The sequence below is a fragment of the Chinchilla lanigera genome, unplaced genomic scaffold, assembly GCF_000276665.1.
Source record: "Chinchilla lanigera isolate Chin_1 unplaced genomic scaffold, ChiLan1.0 scaffold00023, whole genome shotgun sequence".
In the NCBI taxonomy this organism is placed as follows: domain Eukaryota; kingdom Metazoa; phylum Chordata; class Mammalia; order Rodentia; family Chinchillidae; genus Chinchilla; species Chinchilla lanigera.
Window position 1 is genome coordinate 15729969 of NW_004955424.1, and position 17126 is coordinate 15747094.

The window sequence follows — 17126 nt, forward strand, 5'->3', positions numbered from 1 at the left end:
GTAACGGTCCTCCTGCCTCAGCCTCTCGAGTGCTGGGATTACAGGCATGCGCCACCACGCCCGGCTAAATTTTCATACTTTATTGCAGGTGTTTAAATTTTCACCACAGTGCTGACTTAGTTGACTTTTAAAAAATATACCCTTGTAACTTTGTTTTTGACTGAATAAAAAGAATAACCAAATTTAAAAGTTCAGAGTCAACATTTTCCTGGAAAATTCTTTTAAATGTCATAGGTTATAGTGCAGGATATAGCTTATTTTTCTCCTAGTTGGTTTCTTGGTATGTGTTGATGAAATGGGAAATATAAGGGCTAGTGTAGTTCAGTAGAGAGTACTTGCTTAGGATATGTATGGTCCTGGATTCAGTTCACAGCCTTGAAAACAGAGGAGAAAAAAAAAAGGAAAATGTGTTACTGAAATTGGAAATTAAGCAATAATAACAGAGCGATGGAAAAAATTGTGTAGTTTGAAGTTATTGTCTAATACTTACACTTGAAGACCATTGTTGAAATGTTTTCCATTCAAAGAAACTCTAGCTTGTAGAACATTTTTAGTGATAGGCTGGAAGAACTGGAATATGACATACTTGATCACTTTGGCTATCTCAGATGTCCAAGTTGCTAGGTCATTCCCTCTGTCCTTATAATATATTTTTGTGCCTGACTGGTTTATTGAAAAGTAAACTACAGAAAAAAGATTTAGTCAACGGGCACTGGAATTTAGAATACAGATGGTCTTAGATGTGGAGACAGGAGGCTTCAAATCTTCAGTGCTGTGGAAAAATAATTCTAACCTCCTAGTGGAACATTATAAGAATACAAGGACAAATATAGAATTCACCAAAAATAGTATACAATAGGAAAAGAAAAGCTTGTATGAATATTTTAATACTAAATTTATTGAGACATCATGAGATTAATATGTTACCCTTTACTATTAATTAAATTAATAATAATTGATTAATTAAGATTAATATGTTACCTTACAATTACAAGAGGTGCTCAGACTAGTGGCCATTAGCTTCTAGATGTATACTAGTATAGCGAACTGCTGCTTAGATAACCTTGATCATTGAGATTACTGCACATGCATTTTCAATTTCTTCTTTAAGGGCCGGCAGTATAGTGGGTCTTCTGTGACATATTACATCCTCTAAGTTCCCCCGTATGAGAGTAATACCATCTGTTGAAAAAAATCATACTATTTTTCTCTTCCTGAAGTATGTCTGCATTTTTTTTTTGGCAGACTCAGTAGTTGTGGAAGAGCAGCAAGGGAAAACAGGGAGGTTCATTTAACTGTTGGGATGATAAGGAACATTATAGACTGTCATTTTATTTTGAAGGAGTCTCATTATCTAAATTATGATGGAAAAGTACTTACTAAGGAAGTGATCCATGAAGAATGATAGAAATTCAGTATAAAAAACTAGTATATTCTGAAGTTAAAATCACACATAATTTTATTGTATATTTATTGATACTATGACATAGCACAGTAATCCTAATGCTTTAATAATAAAAACGTAAATAAAAACTTCAAATACGTGAAACATAAAAATGTTCCTCTAAATAATCATTGGCTTAAAAAGATATCAGCACTATGATTAAGAAGGACATGTTAGAAAAAATAAAGACAACAGTAAGGGAAAAATGTGGCCAAAGTGATAATTAAAAATAAATTTATAGGCTTAAATCTTTATTTTTAGGCTTAGTGTGGTTGTGCACAGCTTTATTCCCAGCACTCAGAAGGCTGAGGCAGGAGGATCGATGTGAATTCAAGACCAGCCTAAACTAGATAGTGAGTTCAAGACCAGCCTGAACTCTACATAGTGAGACCATCTCAAACAACTGAAAAACAAAAAAACTATTTTTAAAGAGCAAATTATTGAACTCAGAAAGTTAGAAAAAGAAAACCTAATAAGTGATAGAGAAAAATAAATGAATGAACTGCAAAACAGAAAGCTTCAGGATCTTCATTTTAGCAAGCCTCAGCTGCTCTTCTGGAACCTTCTAGGATTTTATGTGTAGTGGAACTATAACGCAGAAGTAAAAAAGTGTCCTAGATTCTTTGTCAATGTGATGTTTCACTGTAACTACCAAAAGGTGCGTATTGGCTTTGTATGAAACCTATTTGGTATCTCGTTCTAGAAGTTCCATGTAGTTTAATAAGAAAAGATAGTAAAACAATGGAAAAAGATGAAACAAAATTCTTCTTTGTAGTTATGGTTGATTACTTGTAAAGCTTAAGAATGTCAGCTAAAAGACTTCTTAGAACAAATAAAGAAATCAGTTGGTGCACACCTTTGATTCCAGTGCTCATGGAGGCTGAGGTAGGAGGATCATTCTGAGTTAGAGGCCAGCCTGGGCTACCTAGTAAGTTTAAGGCCAGCCTGAACTACTTCGTGAGACCCTGTCCCAAAACCAAAAAGCTAACAAACACACATTTGGTAAATGCTATATTTAAAACAAAATCTGGGGGCTGGGGATTTAGCTCAGCGGCAAAGCGCCTGCCTGGCAAGCGCAAGGTCGTGAGTTCAGTTCCTGGTACCGGAGAAAAACCAAAAAAAAAAAAAAAAGCCAAAATCTGTATAAACTGAATCTATCTACTTGAAAAGTAATCATGGGGGTGTCTGCTAGAGGGAAATTCTATTTTCAGTGGCTGTAAAAACCAAGTCAAAATAACTTTATCATGAAACACATAGGTGGTCCATAAATATTTTTGGCATAAACACAATATTGCTTGATAGACTTAAATTCCTAGCACAGATTGATGAAAATGTTGTATTTCTGGATGGGAAGACTGATTTTTTTTTTTTTTTTTAAATTTTAAAGAAATGATAGATCTGTGAGACAAAATCAGTAGTCCTTCAACAGAACTCTAGCACTTCAGAGACTCAGACTGTAGAAAATGCCATAGACCAATAGAAAATGGGGAGAAAACTGGCTCCATTTAAAATGAAAACAGTAACACTTTGACTAAAATTAATTTCAGATCGACTGAAGGAAAATGTAAAAGATAAAATGGAACAATCAAAGCAACATAACTGAGAATTTAAAAATATTTAACTGATTAAGCTTCTAAGTAGTACGTAAGAATTAAATAAGACAGTATTGTAATCCAACTCAGGAATAGTACTTGAAACAATATTAGAGGCTTTCTTAAGATCAGTTAACAAAACCCAAAAGACAAAAACCCAAGTTGAAAAACATAAAGAACAACAAAATTTATTCTCAAAGAGAGAATAGAGATGCTCAGCAAACATGGACAGTGTTTTGGACTCCAGCTTTGCATGGTAGTCAGGCGTGGTGGTGCGTTGTACGAACTACTCAGGAGCGTCCCTTGAGCTGATGAGTTCAAAACCAGCCTGGGCAACATAACTTACCGAGCAAATCCAAAATTTGTAGGTCATGCAGTCAGAAAGGAATGGTCGCAAGCCAGCTGGAGCCCACAGGCATGGGCCAAAGCTACTGTCCACATGGGGAATTTCTCTCTTCCTGTTCCTCTCTTTCTCTGTCCCCTTTCCTCCTTCCCTCTTTCAGTCCCCACCCAGCCTTGTACTTAAGGTCTTCCAATTGTATTTAAAAATTAAAATTTCCAAGTTTTAAAGATGGAACTGTAGCTCATTACCCTGCCTGTGGCATTTCAGGCCTACACCAGCCAGTTTGTGTCCCTTGTGATGTTTGCGCTTATGATGTGTGATGACAGAATCTCCATGCAAGAGAGACGCAAAGAGATCATGCTTGGATTGAAACGGCTGCCTGGTATGAGAACATTTACATGTCCTTTTAGAAGGGAATTGGGAATGGGTGAAATTCTCTCTCTCTTCTTTTTTTGTCTTGATTTTTGAGACAGGTTTTCACTGGCCTTGAACTCACTTTGTAGCCTAGCCTGGCCTCAAACTCATAATGATCCTCCTGCCTCAGCCTCTTGAGCGCTGAGATTACAGATGTGTGCCATCATGCCTGGCTCTCTTCTTATTCTTGAAGCTACTTAGTCAATAAAATCTTTTTACTTTTACTGCCATATGTTAAATCCCTTGATGATAATGCAGAAGACTTGAAACAGTAGCCTTTTGTTGGTTGCTACCAATATATTATTGTTGTTACATCTGTTTGTTAAGTTTATTATCCACTTTTCACAGATTTTGCTAATATTGATTTCTTACCAGATTTGATTAAGGAAGTGCTAAGCATGGATGATGAAATTCAAAAACTGGCAACGGAACTTTATCATCAGAAGTCAGTCCTGATAATGGGAAGAGGCTACCATTATGCTACTTGCCTTGAAGGGGCACTGGTGTGTTTTCACATAATTATCTCACCTGTTTGTCTCATCATTTCTTTCTGCCTAATATAGGCTTGTTCTAATCTCCACCACAGATTGTTTTCACATAATTTCAGTCTGTGGACATATAAACTGGCAAAGTCATTATTTATTTTATTTTAATTTTTCAGTGCAGAACCTTCTACATGCTAGGCAGGCAAACCACTGAGCTACACCCCTAGCCTCAGCCCTACTTTCTGAATGAATGAAATAGGTGGGAATTTTTATTTTTTTTAATTTTTTATTTTTTTTGGGTCTTTTTTGAGACAGGGTCTCACAAAGCAGTTCAGGCTGGCCTTGAACTCACTTATGTAGTCCAGGTTGGCCTTGAACTCACAGTGATCCTCCTGCCTCAGCCTTCCGAGTGCTGGGATTATAGGCCTGTGCCACCATGCCCGGCAGGTGGAAATTTTTAAAGTGCTCTTATTAGTGCATTATTTTTTTTTTTCCCCTTGAGAGTGTTTTGGTTTTGTACCTGGGAAATGAAGATTAAATCATTTGTTCAAAATTAAGAAAAAGATGGTAAGGATAGATTCTCCAAGCACTCATCTGGCTTAGTGGTAACTGGTATTGCCACAGAACTTAATCCAAAAGTAAAAACGAAGAACAGTACATTTTAGCATGATAACTTGTATTTAGCAAGTAACCTGGGTTTGTGTGTTGTCCAAATACGAAAGATTAAATTAGCAAGTGGGAGAATAGTTACAAAGACATGTGAAAATATTCAAGGTAATCTGAAACCTTAAAGAAGTGCTTGTGGAGCTTTAACACGTTCAAATACTGTATTATACTATAGATACTATAGAAATAGATACTATAGATACTATAGATACTATAGAAATAATCATCTACTAACTTGTTAGCTATATTTACAGACCAGTGGTCTTTTAATACTTTTGTATAAATTGCACCTTCATATATCAGATGTTTTGTGTAATATTTACTTGAAGATAGAATTTTGAAAAATATTCTGAAGCTCTGTCTGGTTCTTTTCAATTAGAAAATCAAAGAAATTACTTACATGCATTCGGAAGGCATCCTTGCTGGTGAATTGAAACATGGCCCTCTAGCCTTGGTGGATAAGCTGATGCCTGTCATCATGATCATCATGAGAGATCACACTTACGCCAAATGTCAGAATGCTCTTCAGCAGGTGGTCGCTCGACAGGTGAAGCAGGGGTGGCTGTCAGGACGCACTCTTGGGGTCAAGAGTTGAGCTATTAGTGCTTATTTGAATTTTACTATTAAAATGATAGACCAATGCCGGATAGGTGACTTACAAAACACAATTATACCTGATAACTCATTTGCTTTGGAATACAGCCCTTGAGGTCTGTGAGGTTTAGAGTTTTGACAGGACCTCGCTCATAGATCCCATAATAGATTGAGCCAAGACTGAAACTTGGAGGTCACCTCCAAGACGGGGACTTTCCATGGGCAAAACTAAAACCAGGACTGAAACTGAAACGCTTGCTTTCCAGATTGTCGTTTTAAAATTAACATATTCCGCTTCCTTTTAGTATTCTTAAGTAATTGTTTCAGAAGAAACCTTAACAGTTCTACATTAGTATTACGAACGCTGTTTTTAATAGAATTTTCTTTAGGTCAGTTGTACGTATGACTCCCAAACGATACCACTTCCTAAGAACACCTGAACTCGAGTACTAAGCTCGTAATTTCTTAGTTACTTGAGTTTTTAAAGATCATTCAATTTTGCAAACGCTCCGTTTTCTTCACTGCCTCGGTGAGATCAGTATGTCCCCAGTGAGGCTCTGTGTGGCTCGTGCAGTGCAGAACTTGCTGTAGCAAGTGCGTTTTTTTGCTGTGGTCCTGCATTTGCTTCCTTGTGATCGTGTCTGTGATTTTCTTTCCCAGGGGCGCCCTGTTGTAATTTGTGATAAGGAGGATACTGAGACGATTAAGAACACAAAAAGAACGATCAAGGTACCCCACTCAGTGGACTGCTTGCAGGGCATTCTCAGTGTGATCCCCTTGCAGTTGCTGGCTTTCCACCTTGCCGTGCTGAGAGGCTATGATGTAAGTGATCCCCGACTGCAAAAACCTTAGGATGGTTTTTACCGGGATACATTCTGATACTTTTCCTTCCAAATTTTTAACAATAGTATTTGAGAAATCTATCGAATATGTACCTGTTACCTGTTGTCTTTTTATGCCCCAAAGATTTGTGTTTCATCACATATCTCCTTACCCATAGAGCTTGAGAGAACGTTAGAGAGTCACCTCTAGGATTAGGACTCTCCTTGGGCAAACCCTACCTGTTTGCTTAATACATGTGTCTTAATAAGATAGGTGTTGGCCTAGTGCTATTGTTTATGTCTCTCCCTCACATTGCCTTTTAGCTCTCAGCTGTTGGGCAAACATTTTGCTCTTATATTTCTAGTATCCCTTGTGAGGGCTACCACCTTTATCCAGGAGCAAAGCATCTCTTTCTATGTGTATTGGCATCTTTAGAATTCTTTTTCCTAACTTTCTCAGGTTTTGTTAAGGGACAATATTTGTTTGATTGCATTGTGCAGGGTTTCTTGTTTGTTCTTTTTCTTTGTTTGCTATACTAGGGATTGAACCTGAGACCTTATGGGTACTGTCCCTAGATCCTTTTAAAATTTTGAGAGTAAATAAAATCCAAAATGTACAATAGATATTGTAAAATGGGAAGAAATTTCAAAAGGAAAGAGAAACTGGGTTAGGGACTGGATAAAAGAAGGGAAAAGCAAAAGGAAAAAAAATCTGTATATATAAAAGATAGGTAAGACAGTTACACTACACTACTAATTTCTCTCAGTTCATTGGAAAGATAGGTTTGTGCTAATATTGTTAGGACAATTAAATGCTGATAGCTTGCACTCGGAGTAACTAATTTAAAGATAACAATATGCAATATATTAACCATTGTTATCCTCCTATCATATTGTTTTGGAATTTTGGTTTTTGTGGAGTTTTTTCTTTAAAATAAAATTAAAAAACATTTTTTTGAGATATGACCTCACTAAATTGCCCACAGTGGCTTTGAACTTGTGATCCTCCTGTCTCAGCCTCCTGAGTAGCTGGGATTATAGGTGTGCACTACTGTGTGGCCAGTCTGTGATGTTTTTAAATCAGTTTACTAATTTTTTATTTTTTTGAGGTAGAGTCTCGCTATATTGCCAAGGCTGACCTTGAACTTCTGGCTGAAGTGATTCTCACGTATATAGCCTTCTGGGTAGCTGGGACTATAGATGTGGGCCACCAAGCTTGGCTCTAAATAAAGTAATTTACTTATAGCAAGCTCTCTTCTCTACAGCTGTGTAATCTGTTAATCTTCTTTTTGCAGGTTGATTTCCCGCGGAATCTAGCCAAATCTGTAACTGTAGAGTAAAGAGCATCGGAAATTTGGGATGATTAAGCAACACAAGACACCTTTTGTATTTAAAACTTTGATTTAAAATATCACCCCTGGAAGCCTTTTTTAGTAAATCTTTATTTATATGTCAGTTATAATTATTCCACTAAATTTGTGATTTTTGTGAAATTGCCTCATATTTTTCCAGTACTATGTGGGGAATTTGAATAATGAAATCTATATTAGAATCTGCATCCAGAAAGATTTTAGCAGTCATTTTCCTTAAAGAACTGGGTATTGAACTTCTGAGTCCTTCCCTTCTGTCTGGGAGGATTTTATGTTTTTAAACTCATTGGCATTTGTTTTACCAGGCTTCTATTCATTCAGACCGATGAAAGAGTGGTTCATTTAATTGGAATATCTAAAGCTGGTGACAATGTATGCTAATACTTGGACATTTACTGAAGGTTTTGCTAAGTTATATATAAATAGAAGATACTGTGATTTATTTTGAAGCTTGTTTCTGTTTTATTTTTAGATCAAACTGTAAAATTTAAAGACTAAAAACTTTTCTTGGTAGGATTTATGTGTAAGTTTAGTTAACCTTGTTTCTCAAATTTGTCTTTTATCTGTAAGTGGAAATAGTTTAGGAAACAAAATATAGTAGTGTGTTGGTGTTATCCAACTCTTAATAGAACATATGTATGCAGTTTTATAGCACAAACTTTAAATTTGAACTGCTTTGGACAACTAACAGTATGATTTTAAATTTGAAAATGGGGTGTTGGATATCCTCCGTTTTGTTTTTTGTCTCCTAAAAGTAGTTTTTATTTCCTTGTAGCTGTAGTTTTTATTTTTTAAATAACTGTTGAAGGACATATTTTATCTTTTTTTTTTTGAAATCACAACACAGAGCTGCTATCAAATCAGTACTGGTACAAGTATTCTCTTCAATTTTGTCTCAAGAAAGAATTTTCTGCAATTAATTTAACTTCCTCTACTCCCTTGTTGCATAACACTAATAACCTTAGCACAACCGTGCAACTTCATTGCAATTACTTGGAAGATTAGCAAGTCTTTGACTAAGATCATTTGACTCTAAATGTGTGTAGTGGGCTAAGCTCAGAAGTATAACATGCTTTATACTGCTATTAATGAAGAATGGCATCAGTTAGTGTTACTTCTGAGGTGTTTTTTCTGTCTGTATTTTCTGTGTTCCCCTCTTGCAATTAATGTAGGAATGAAGATGACATAAAGTGATACTGGTGTGCATTCAGCCAGCTAGTGTCAATTTGACAGTTTGGATTAAAATATTTAAAATAATGTGATACCCCCAATGTGATTAATAATTTTTTCACAGAGTTTTGCGGGCCAGATCTTGGGGTCTATAGAAGAATATATGTTAGGGGGTTATAATTTGGTTAAGTCCTTTTCTTTCAAAACTTTTCACTTTTAAATTGTGAAGGTGAAATATTTAGCATAATTATTAAGCTCAGTCATTTGTTTTCATGTGTGAACTTCTTGATGAGGTTAAAGTTTTGTAATAGCTATTATTGCTGCAAGAAAAGCACAGAATTCTGCTTCTGTTTGAGGGTTAGAGAAGGAATTGACATATTTTGAGGTAATATGGAAGGACCTTCAATTTTGGTCATAGAAACCTAATTGTTTTAAAAGATAACATGACATCATTACTTACATCTGTTTGGCTACTATTGCTATTCGTATCTATTTTAATTGTTTCTAAGATTATTTTGTGAAAGCCTGCTAGTTTTAGTATGTGTATAATGTCATTTCTTATGTTTGGTATAATAATTATTCCACTAAATTTGTGGCACATGAATTTGATGCACATGAATTGTATAGGTTTCTTTTAAATTATTTTATTGACATAATTTTGTGTATCATTATCGGGTACAGTGTGGTATCTCATTACATTTACACATTATAGAATGATTAACTCAGGATGCTTAGGTTATCCATCATCTCAAACATGTATCACTTCTTAGTGATGAGTCCTGTCTTGTAGCTATGTTGAGTTACACTCTTCAGTCTTATTGACTGTAATAACCGTCTGTGTAATAGAATGCCAGAACTCATTCCTTCCATCTGGCTGTGACTTTGTACCCATTGACCAGTCTATCCCTACACACACACACGTGCATGTGCGCACACACACATACACACACACACACTCCCCAAGCTAGAGTATGTTCTAAACCGAATATCAGAAACCAAAATAAAGAACAAAGTTGTATTTGCCAAATAAGTATGGTTTCTTTTCCCTTTTTCTTCTTGTTTTCTATCCCATTTAATGTAGTGATTTTTTTTTTTTTTTTTTTTTTTTCTGGTACCGGGGATCGAACTCATGACCTTGCACTTGCCAGGCAGGCGCTGTTGTTGAGCTAAATCCCCAGCCCTAATGTAATGATTTTTAAATGCTTTTGTAGATTAATTCTTTTTGTTTTTAGACAGGATCTCACTATACAGGTCACGCTAGCTCTGAACTCACGTATGTATCCAAGGCTGGCCTTGAGTTCATGGTGATCCTACTGTCTCTGCCTCCCAAATGCTGGGATTACAGGCGTGTGCCACCACGCTTGGCTAGAGTAATTCTTAATACAAAAAAGATACTATAATTAGGCAAGCTAAAATCAGTTTAATAAAAGCTATAAAAATCTGAATTGTCAAAAGAAATTCTCTGCAAAAAGATTTCTTTATATAAAAATATATTGTAGCGCATTTAAAGTTTAAATTCGCTCACATATTGTTACCTCATGATCCTTTTTTAGGCAGGCATTGAAAATGACCTGCTTAGAGCCAAGTCACTTTGCTCTCACGCGGCCTCGCCTCGTCCCTTGTGAAGACTAGGTTCACAGGAAGGCATAGGGGAAGAGTGCAAGATGGAGGTGAGCTGAGTTTTTAATGCTGTGAGTGAGAGGATTTGTTTACTTAAGTAATAGTCCGAGTTTTGGGGACATATCATTTCATAATAAGTGAAATGCACTTGTCCAGGAAGCCATCCTTGCAGGCTATAAACGTATATACATTGTCTATGGTACTCTAAGACAGCAGTCATTAATAAGCAAAGATGAGAAATAAAGATTCTTGCTCCTCAAAGGGAACTGACACAGGGTGATGTACAGATTGGCCGTTGGTTGAGAGAGCTAATACAAACCTTTTAAGTGTTTTAGCAGGTTGCTTCTGAAATGAAACTGTCGTCTTTTTTGAATCCAGGTTTCTTCTCCTGAATTTATTCTGTTTTTGGCTCTTAGGTAACAGTCCTCTGACATTTATTTCTACTACTCTTCAAAGAAAGAAAGCCAGTTGAAGTGTTTGCTTTAACATACCTGAGGTTCCTTGAGGATCAGTTTTTTTCTCCCCCTCTTTTTTTCAGTTAGGATATTCTATAGCAATAAAAGAGGAAGACAGATCTTACCTATTTATTGTAAGCTACAATTTAAGTGATTTTTTTTTAAAAAAGCACAATGTCTTTGGGAAGTATTTATTGAAAAATAATCATAGTTCACACTGAATTTGGGGAGGCCAAAGAAATTAAAGAGAATGATAAAGGTATTTGTTTAACAATATCCACACATTTAGTACATTTTGTGTATGAGAATACCACATAGAGTGTTTTCCCCATGGAAATAGATTTAAGGTTGCTTTGTTTTATGATTAGAGTCTCAAGTTGAGGAGTTCTAACCCATAAATCACTTCCCCCAACTACATTTACACATTATTCGTAAATATTGCAGTATCATCCTAGCTTGATGAGTTTAAACAGATCCTTAAATGTAGAACAGTGATAATACAGTAATGTCCAGGGTTAAAATTAAAATTATAGTTAAGCCACAAAATTGTTAAGTTTTGCCGTATTAACTTGTAAGTCTGTAATAGCTTCGTGTCAGAATGTTATATAATAAATCATAAGTAATGGCTAATGAGAGCATCTTAGGAAATTCTCAAATTACTTTGCTTTCTACACTGGTTTCAGAATAAATATAGAAGTGACCCTGTTAGTTTTTTGAATGTTCTGTGGTTGTACGTGTTTTTGCTTAAATAAAACTTTTGGTATTTAAATTATCCTTTGTGGGGGAGGTTAGAATCGTTGTTTCCGTTTTGCGCTCTTTAAAGTGAAGGTGTTCAGAGGCAGTTGGTTATTTTGTCCTCTTGTTACCTGTAGTGACTCTAAGCCAGAACTGTGAATAAATTACCAAAAGCTTGCTGAGAACTTCATTTTGGAACAATTTGCCAATATTTGAAGTGAATACATATATAGTTGTTTTTAAGATTGCTGTACTAGGAGTGTAGCGAATATTTTACTTTAGTTATTAGAAACATTTCTGATGCTAAAATTTTATTCACTACTGTTGCTTTAAAAATAATTATAAATAAGTATAAGCCTAAGTATTATTAAAAACCACGTGTCTTCACACCAAATTCCCAGTAGTTTTGGAAAGGATCATTAGATATGGCCGTGTATTCTTCCTGATATCATACTTGATAGGTACTATACTTTCTCAAATTTCCTTAATTTTTGTAATAATCTGTAGCAAATTTCTAGTGCATTGCTAGTTGCAAAAGAAGAATATATATGGTTGAGTGGCAAGGCTGTTTAAAGTTTCAGCAGTACCTGGCAATCTGTTAATTATAGAACAGAGATTCCCTTTACAGAATCCTTTTATAAACAGTAAGCTGGACTCCTTCCCCAGTGCTTACAGCACTTGCTCTGTGTTGCAGGAGTCTCCTAGACCCGGGTGGTCTGAATGAGTAGATGTGCTTTTTGTCTGTCCACTCAGTGGGGTCTCTGGACTCTCTTGTTCCTCTGTCTCACTCCCGCGCTCTCCCTCTGCAGCAGAGCCTCAGACTGCCTCACCAGTGTGCATCATTTTTTCCCGTGGGCTACACTTCTGATGTAAAATTGAGCTTTACTTCACCTGAACAGTTACTTTAAGTTCTTCTCAATCTCTCTCAATTTCTTCAGTGTTCTCTGAGTGTTTAATAAAGGCCAAGAAAGAATTTCCCTAAAAATTAAAAGGCCACTTTTCATCGAGTGGCATTTAGAGAAAAATGCTTTAAACTTTTTGGATATGGGAAAGAAGTACAGATTAATCTGTAGGCAATCTGCTTCCGTTTTAAAGGTGCTATGGGAGCATTACAAATTTAATAAGTACCCTGGAAATAAAAACTAATGTTGTGCTAGTACACAGAAAAATTGTCGGATTAGAGTCATTTAATCAGCTCATCCTTCCCAGGAAGTATATATGTAAGAAGGTAAATTCCTCGTTCTCTTCTAGGTGAGCGTGTGTGCAGCAGATTACTTTTAAGATTGTCCTTCATAGCACATGATTCGTCACCAAGTTCTAACCTTTGCTGATGTATTTTCTCATAGAGAATGCTGCAGTGTAACCGTATTTTCCTTTTTATGTTTCAGAAGAGATTGAATATGAAGTATGGATGTGTAATTGAAAATATGGAATAAAAATGCAGCTTTTAAATAATTAGAGAAATAACTGGAGTGAATTATAGTTATTTCCATTTATTTATCAATTTGCATCTATATGTATAAAATTTAAAAGTGTGTGTTAGGATGAAAATAAGTAACATATTTTCATGTTTTTAATTTCTGGCAGATATTGAATGATTTAGAAGCATTTTGCAATTCAAAAACCAAAACTACCAAACAAGTTATATAATGAAACTCATAAACATATAAAAATTTAACAGCTGTTGTATATTCTCGGGGTCTTTAGGAGTTAATTTTACCTCTGTCGGCTTTGTATGTTTTGAGTGGAGGCACATGTGGTGGGATCTTGGGAGGACTGTGAGGATTCTCAAGCGTGTAATACTGAGAATTTCACATCCATTATACCTAAAGAGGAAATGAAGGAAACAGCATTGCTTACTGACAAACTGCTTTGTTCTTAACTTACATTTTCCAAAGTGTGAGACCCAAAGGTTGATATCCATTCATAGTACTAGATTGTCATGCAGTGTATAGGCTGCAGAGGCTTAGATGGATCAGAGGGCTATAGTTCATTTCTGCCAGTAGCTCCCTTTTAGGTGACGTTGTGGTCCTCATGCTAGTATGGCATCAGCCATTAGTGTTTTAGGATGTCAGGTTCAATGTGAGATGGACCCATTAGAAGGCTTGATGTGTTGTCTTTAAGGAATGCCCCTACTGGGGTGGAAAATGTCTGAGACAATAAAGACTTAGGCAATATAAATAGAATGGCATTGTACCTGAGTGTCTTTCTGTTAGACCTGACTGTGTCCAGCCAGTTTGACTTGGCTTAAAAAAAAGCCCTGTTATGTTTTGTATGTAGAATTGTCTTGAAGTATCGAGCATATTTGCTTTGAATTTTATCTCTTGCTTTTTAAACTTTTTTATCCTTTGAATAAAATGTAAACCCAGTATTGTTTTGTTTTGTTTTTATTAACTTTCATTGTTGCATTTCCTTGTTAGATTTTCATCTTCTGTTCATGGTTGTTAACTTGGATCTGTGTTTTGTGATTTTTTTGAAGAAAAGCACAACAAATTAATTCTCAAACTTCTTATGTGTAGTCTTATTTTGAGTGCATTGAATGAAGTAGGAAAATATGCTTGCCTCTGAATACACCATTGGCTCTAATGACATAACATTAGGAACATAAAACACTTTGTGTTATTTCCTCAGCAGAGAGATTTGTATAAATCAGTTTGCAAATTTCCAGTTCCTCATGGGACAAGACACAGGAATGAGGGGAATGATGGGTTCCCCAGAGAAAAACTGGCTGACTAGCTGCATATTGGTTTTTCAAACTTGACCTTCCCTGAAGTGTAATGTTTCTAAGTTAATAGGTCTCAACCCTGTTAGTTTTCATATGCTGAAATTGAGTAAGAGCAGTTCTTTTTTGTTGCTGTTCTGGTTGTTTTTGAGACAGGTTCTCACTATGTGGTTCAGGCTGGCCTTGAACTCACTGTATAGCCCAGGCTGGTGTTGAACTCTGGGCAACCCTCCTGCCTCAGCCTCATGAGTGCTGGGATTACAGATGCAAGCCACTATGCCTGGCTGAACAGTTCTGAAAATGTTGAAAACCACCCTCTTCAAAAATAGCAATGAGTTTTCTTTTTATTATTTTTAAAAATTACCCCGACTGTGCCTTGCTTATGCCCAGACGCCAAACCTCGTTATTTAAATGGAAAATCATCTCACAGAGTTAAGACAGCCCACTCTTGCTTTTCTACCTTCTTGCCTTGTTCTGCCAGTGTCCTGGCTACTCTACTTTAAACACAGTTCTTGGTGTCCAAATACAGAGCAGTAGCTTAGTTAAATACTTGCTAATCTGAACTATACTGTGGATAGCATTTGTAGTCATTTTTCTTTTAGTGTGTTTACCCGTGTTTGATTAAGAAATTAGAAATCACTGCTGGGATTCCAGTAGGAAATGATTTAATATGGAGAATTGGGCTTACATGACCGTTGAAAACCTGAAGAAATGCAGGTCAGAGAGCCACTGTGCAACTTGCAACTCTAGGACTTAGGGGAACTACCTGGTGCAGCAGCAGAGTCAGTGGTTTTCAGATACCTGGAAGGCATTGGCAAGCCCCTCAGCTGTCTGATGCCCATTAACCTGATCACAGTTACCTCTGGGAAATACTTCATTTCTACCCTTCTTAGCTTTCTAAATTGTGTTCAGGTGGCTCTCGGTGGTGACATGTAGCTGGATCTGTGTGGATCAGTATCCAGAAGGGTGAGGATAATACAGCCTTCAGCATACTGTCCAGCATACTTCTTACTTTGTAGTACATAGCGTCTACTGTCCTTTATCCACGTTTAAATTTCAGAAGAGCAAAAAGGACATCATGATTCTGTCTGACATACAGCAACTATCAATAATGAAGAACACCCTTCTCCCAAGAATAAGGGAGTTCCACAAGTTATACTCTCCATCTCTATTATACTTTACTTGATCCCATTATCCCTTGATATTAAAGTCTCATAAGTTAGATGGAGTAATTTTTTTTTTTTTTTTTTTGCCTTTTGAGACAGGGACTTGTTATGCAGTTCAGGCTAGGCTTGAGCTCACTTTGTAGCCCAGGCTGGTCTCTAACTCACAGTGAATCCTCCTGCCTCAGCCTCCTGAGTGCTGGGATTGTAGGCATATGCCACCACGCCTGGCTAGATGGAGTAATTGGAAGGAGGGGGAAATTCGTTAATACAGAAATGTATACACACCAAATAAGGAAAGTGAATTATTTCGTTGCTGTTGAGGTCCTTATTTTCAGGTGTTAGTGCTACATATACATGTACAAATATGTTTGCGTTTTCGCTTCCATTACGCGTTTGGTGTGTGGTTTATCATCACCCAGCATTCAGGTAGTTGTGATTTTTTTGCCAGGTTTTTTGCCTTTCACATTTTTAACAAGGCTGACACAGCTCCATATTTTCCCCACCTTTGTACTTAAATTTAGGGTCCATGTGTGGGGAGAGTGGCGGCAGGAATGTATGGCGGACTAGAAAATCCTCAGGACTTCCCTGTTCAGAAAACTTGGTGGAGAAATGTGGAGAGAATTACGCAATTATGTAAGTGAGTTGTCAAGACAGAGGAATTTCCAGAAGTAAAAGGAAAACGAAGTAGCAAGTACTGGCCCTGATCTGTGATGCTGAGAGGAGAGCATCTGGAGTGTCTCGTAGGCTAGATCTATTTTCATGGGTTGCATGTGGGAGACAGCAAGCAAAGACAAGCTGGAGAAAGATGGGAAGTGTGAACAAGTAGGACGTAACACTTGGCAAAGTAAGCCAGGAAGTACAATGTGTGACAGAGTGGGTATGATGAGAAATGCAGGCCTCCTGCGAGAATTCGTCACCGCAGCTAGTTTCCATGCAGGTTCAAGTAGAACTTTGTCCTACCCGTATGTCTTGAAAAGCCCCAGACTGAGAGTTTATGTTACAGCAATGGTGAGTTGATAGTGCGCTTCTACACCTAACAAAAGATTATGTAAGCCAATTTAATAAAGGTATATTTATTCTGTTGCCTCTGTTTCTCTAGAGAACTCTAATATATCCATTCAAGAAATCTTTCTTCCTAGATCTTAAATGTAGTATATTACAGCACCTTCTAAAACATTCTAATAGATTTGCATTTCATCCTTTGGGTTTTAGTTGACATGGAATTGATTTTAATTTTAGTGTGAAGTTGGGATTCATTTTGACTTTTTAAAATGTGGATATCGTGTTTCCCAGTATTGTTTATTTAAAAATATCCTTTCTCAATTTATCCATAGTGTTACCCCTTATATTAAATGTTTATGAGTGAATCAGTTTCCGTGGATTATTTGTCTGTATACAACTTAGCACTGTGTGCATTATGTGACTTTATGAAAAGGCTTGGTATCTGGTAAGGCAGCCCTCTTCCCTTCATTGTATCTCTTCAAGTATGTCTTGGTTATGCTTTGCCTTTTGCATTGCACTGTCAAGTT

General features: G+C 36.5%; 1 protein-coding gene across 1 annotated transcript in view; it reads left to right on the plus strand.

Moving 5' to 3' along the window:
- Gfpt1 (glutamine--fructose-6-phosphate transaminase 1) overlaps positions 1-9926 on the plus strand; it is a 47807-nt gene extending 37881 nt beyond the window's left edge. The window contains exons 16-20 of the mRNA XM_013514590.1: positions 3647-3761; positions 4169-4296; positions 5324-5491; positions 6199-6360; positions 7655-9926. Of these exons, the coding sequence (XP_013370044.1) occupies positions 3647-3761; positions 4169-4296; positions 5324-5491; positions 6199-6360; positions 7655-7699 (618 nt within the window). The 3' untranslated portion in view covers positions 7700-9926. The remainder of the gene's footprint in view (positions 1-3646; positions 3762-4168; positions 4297-5323; positions 5492-6198; positions 6361-7654) is intronic.
- Positions 9927-17126: the final 7200 nt, after the last annotated feature.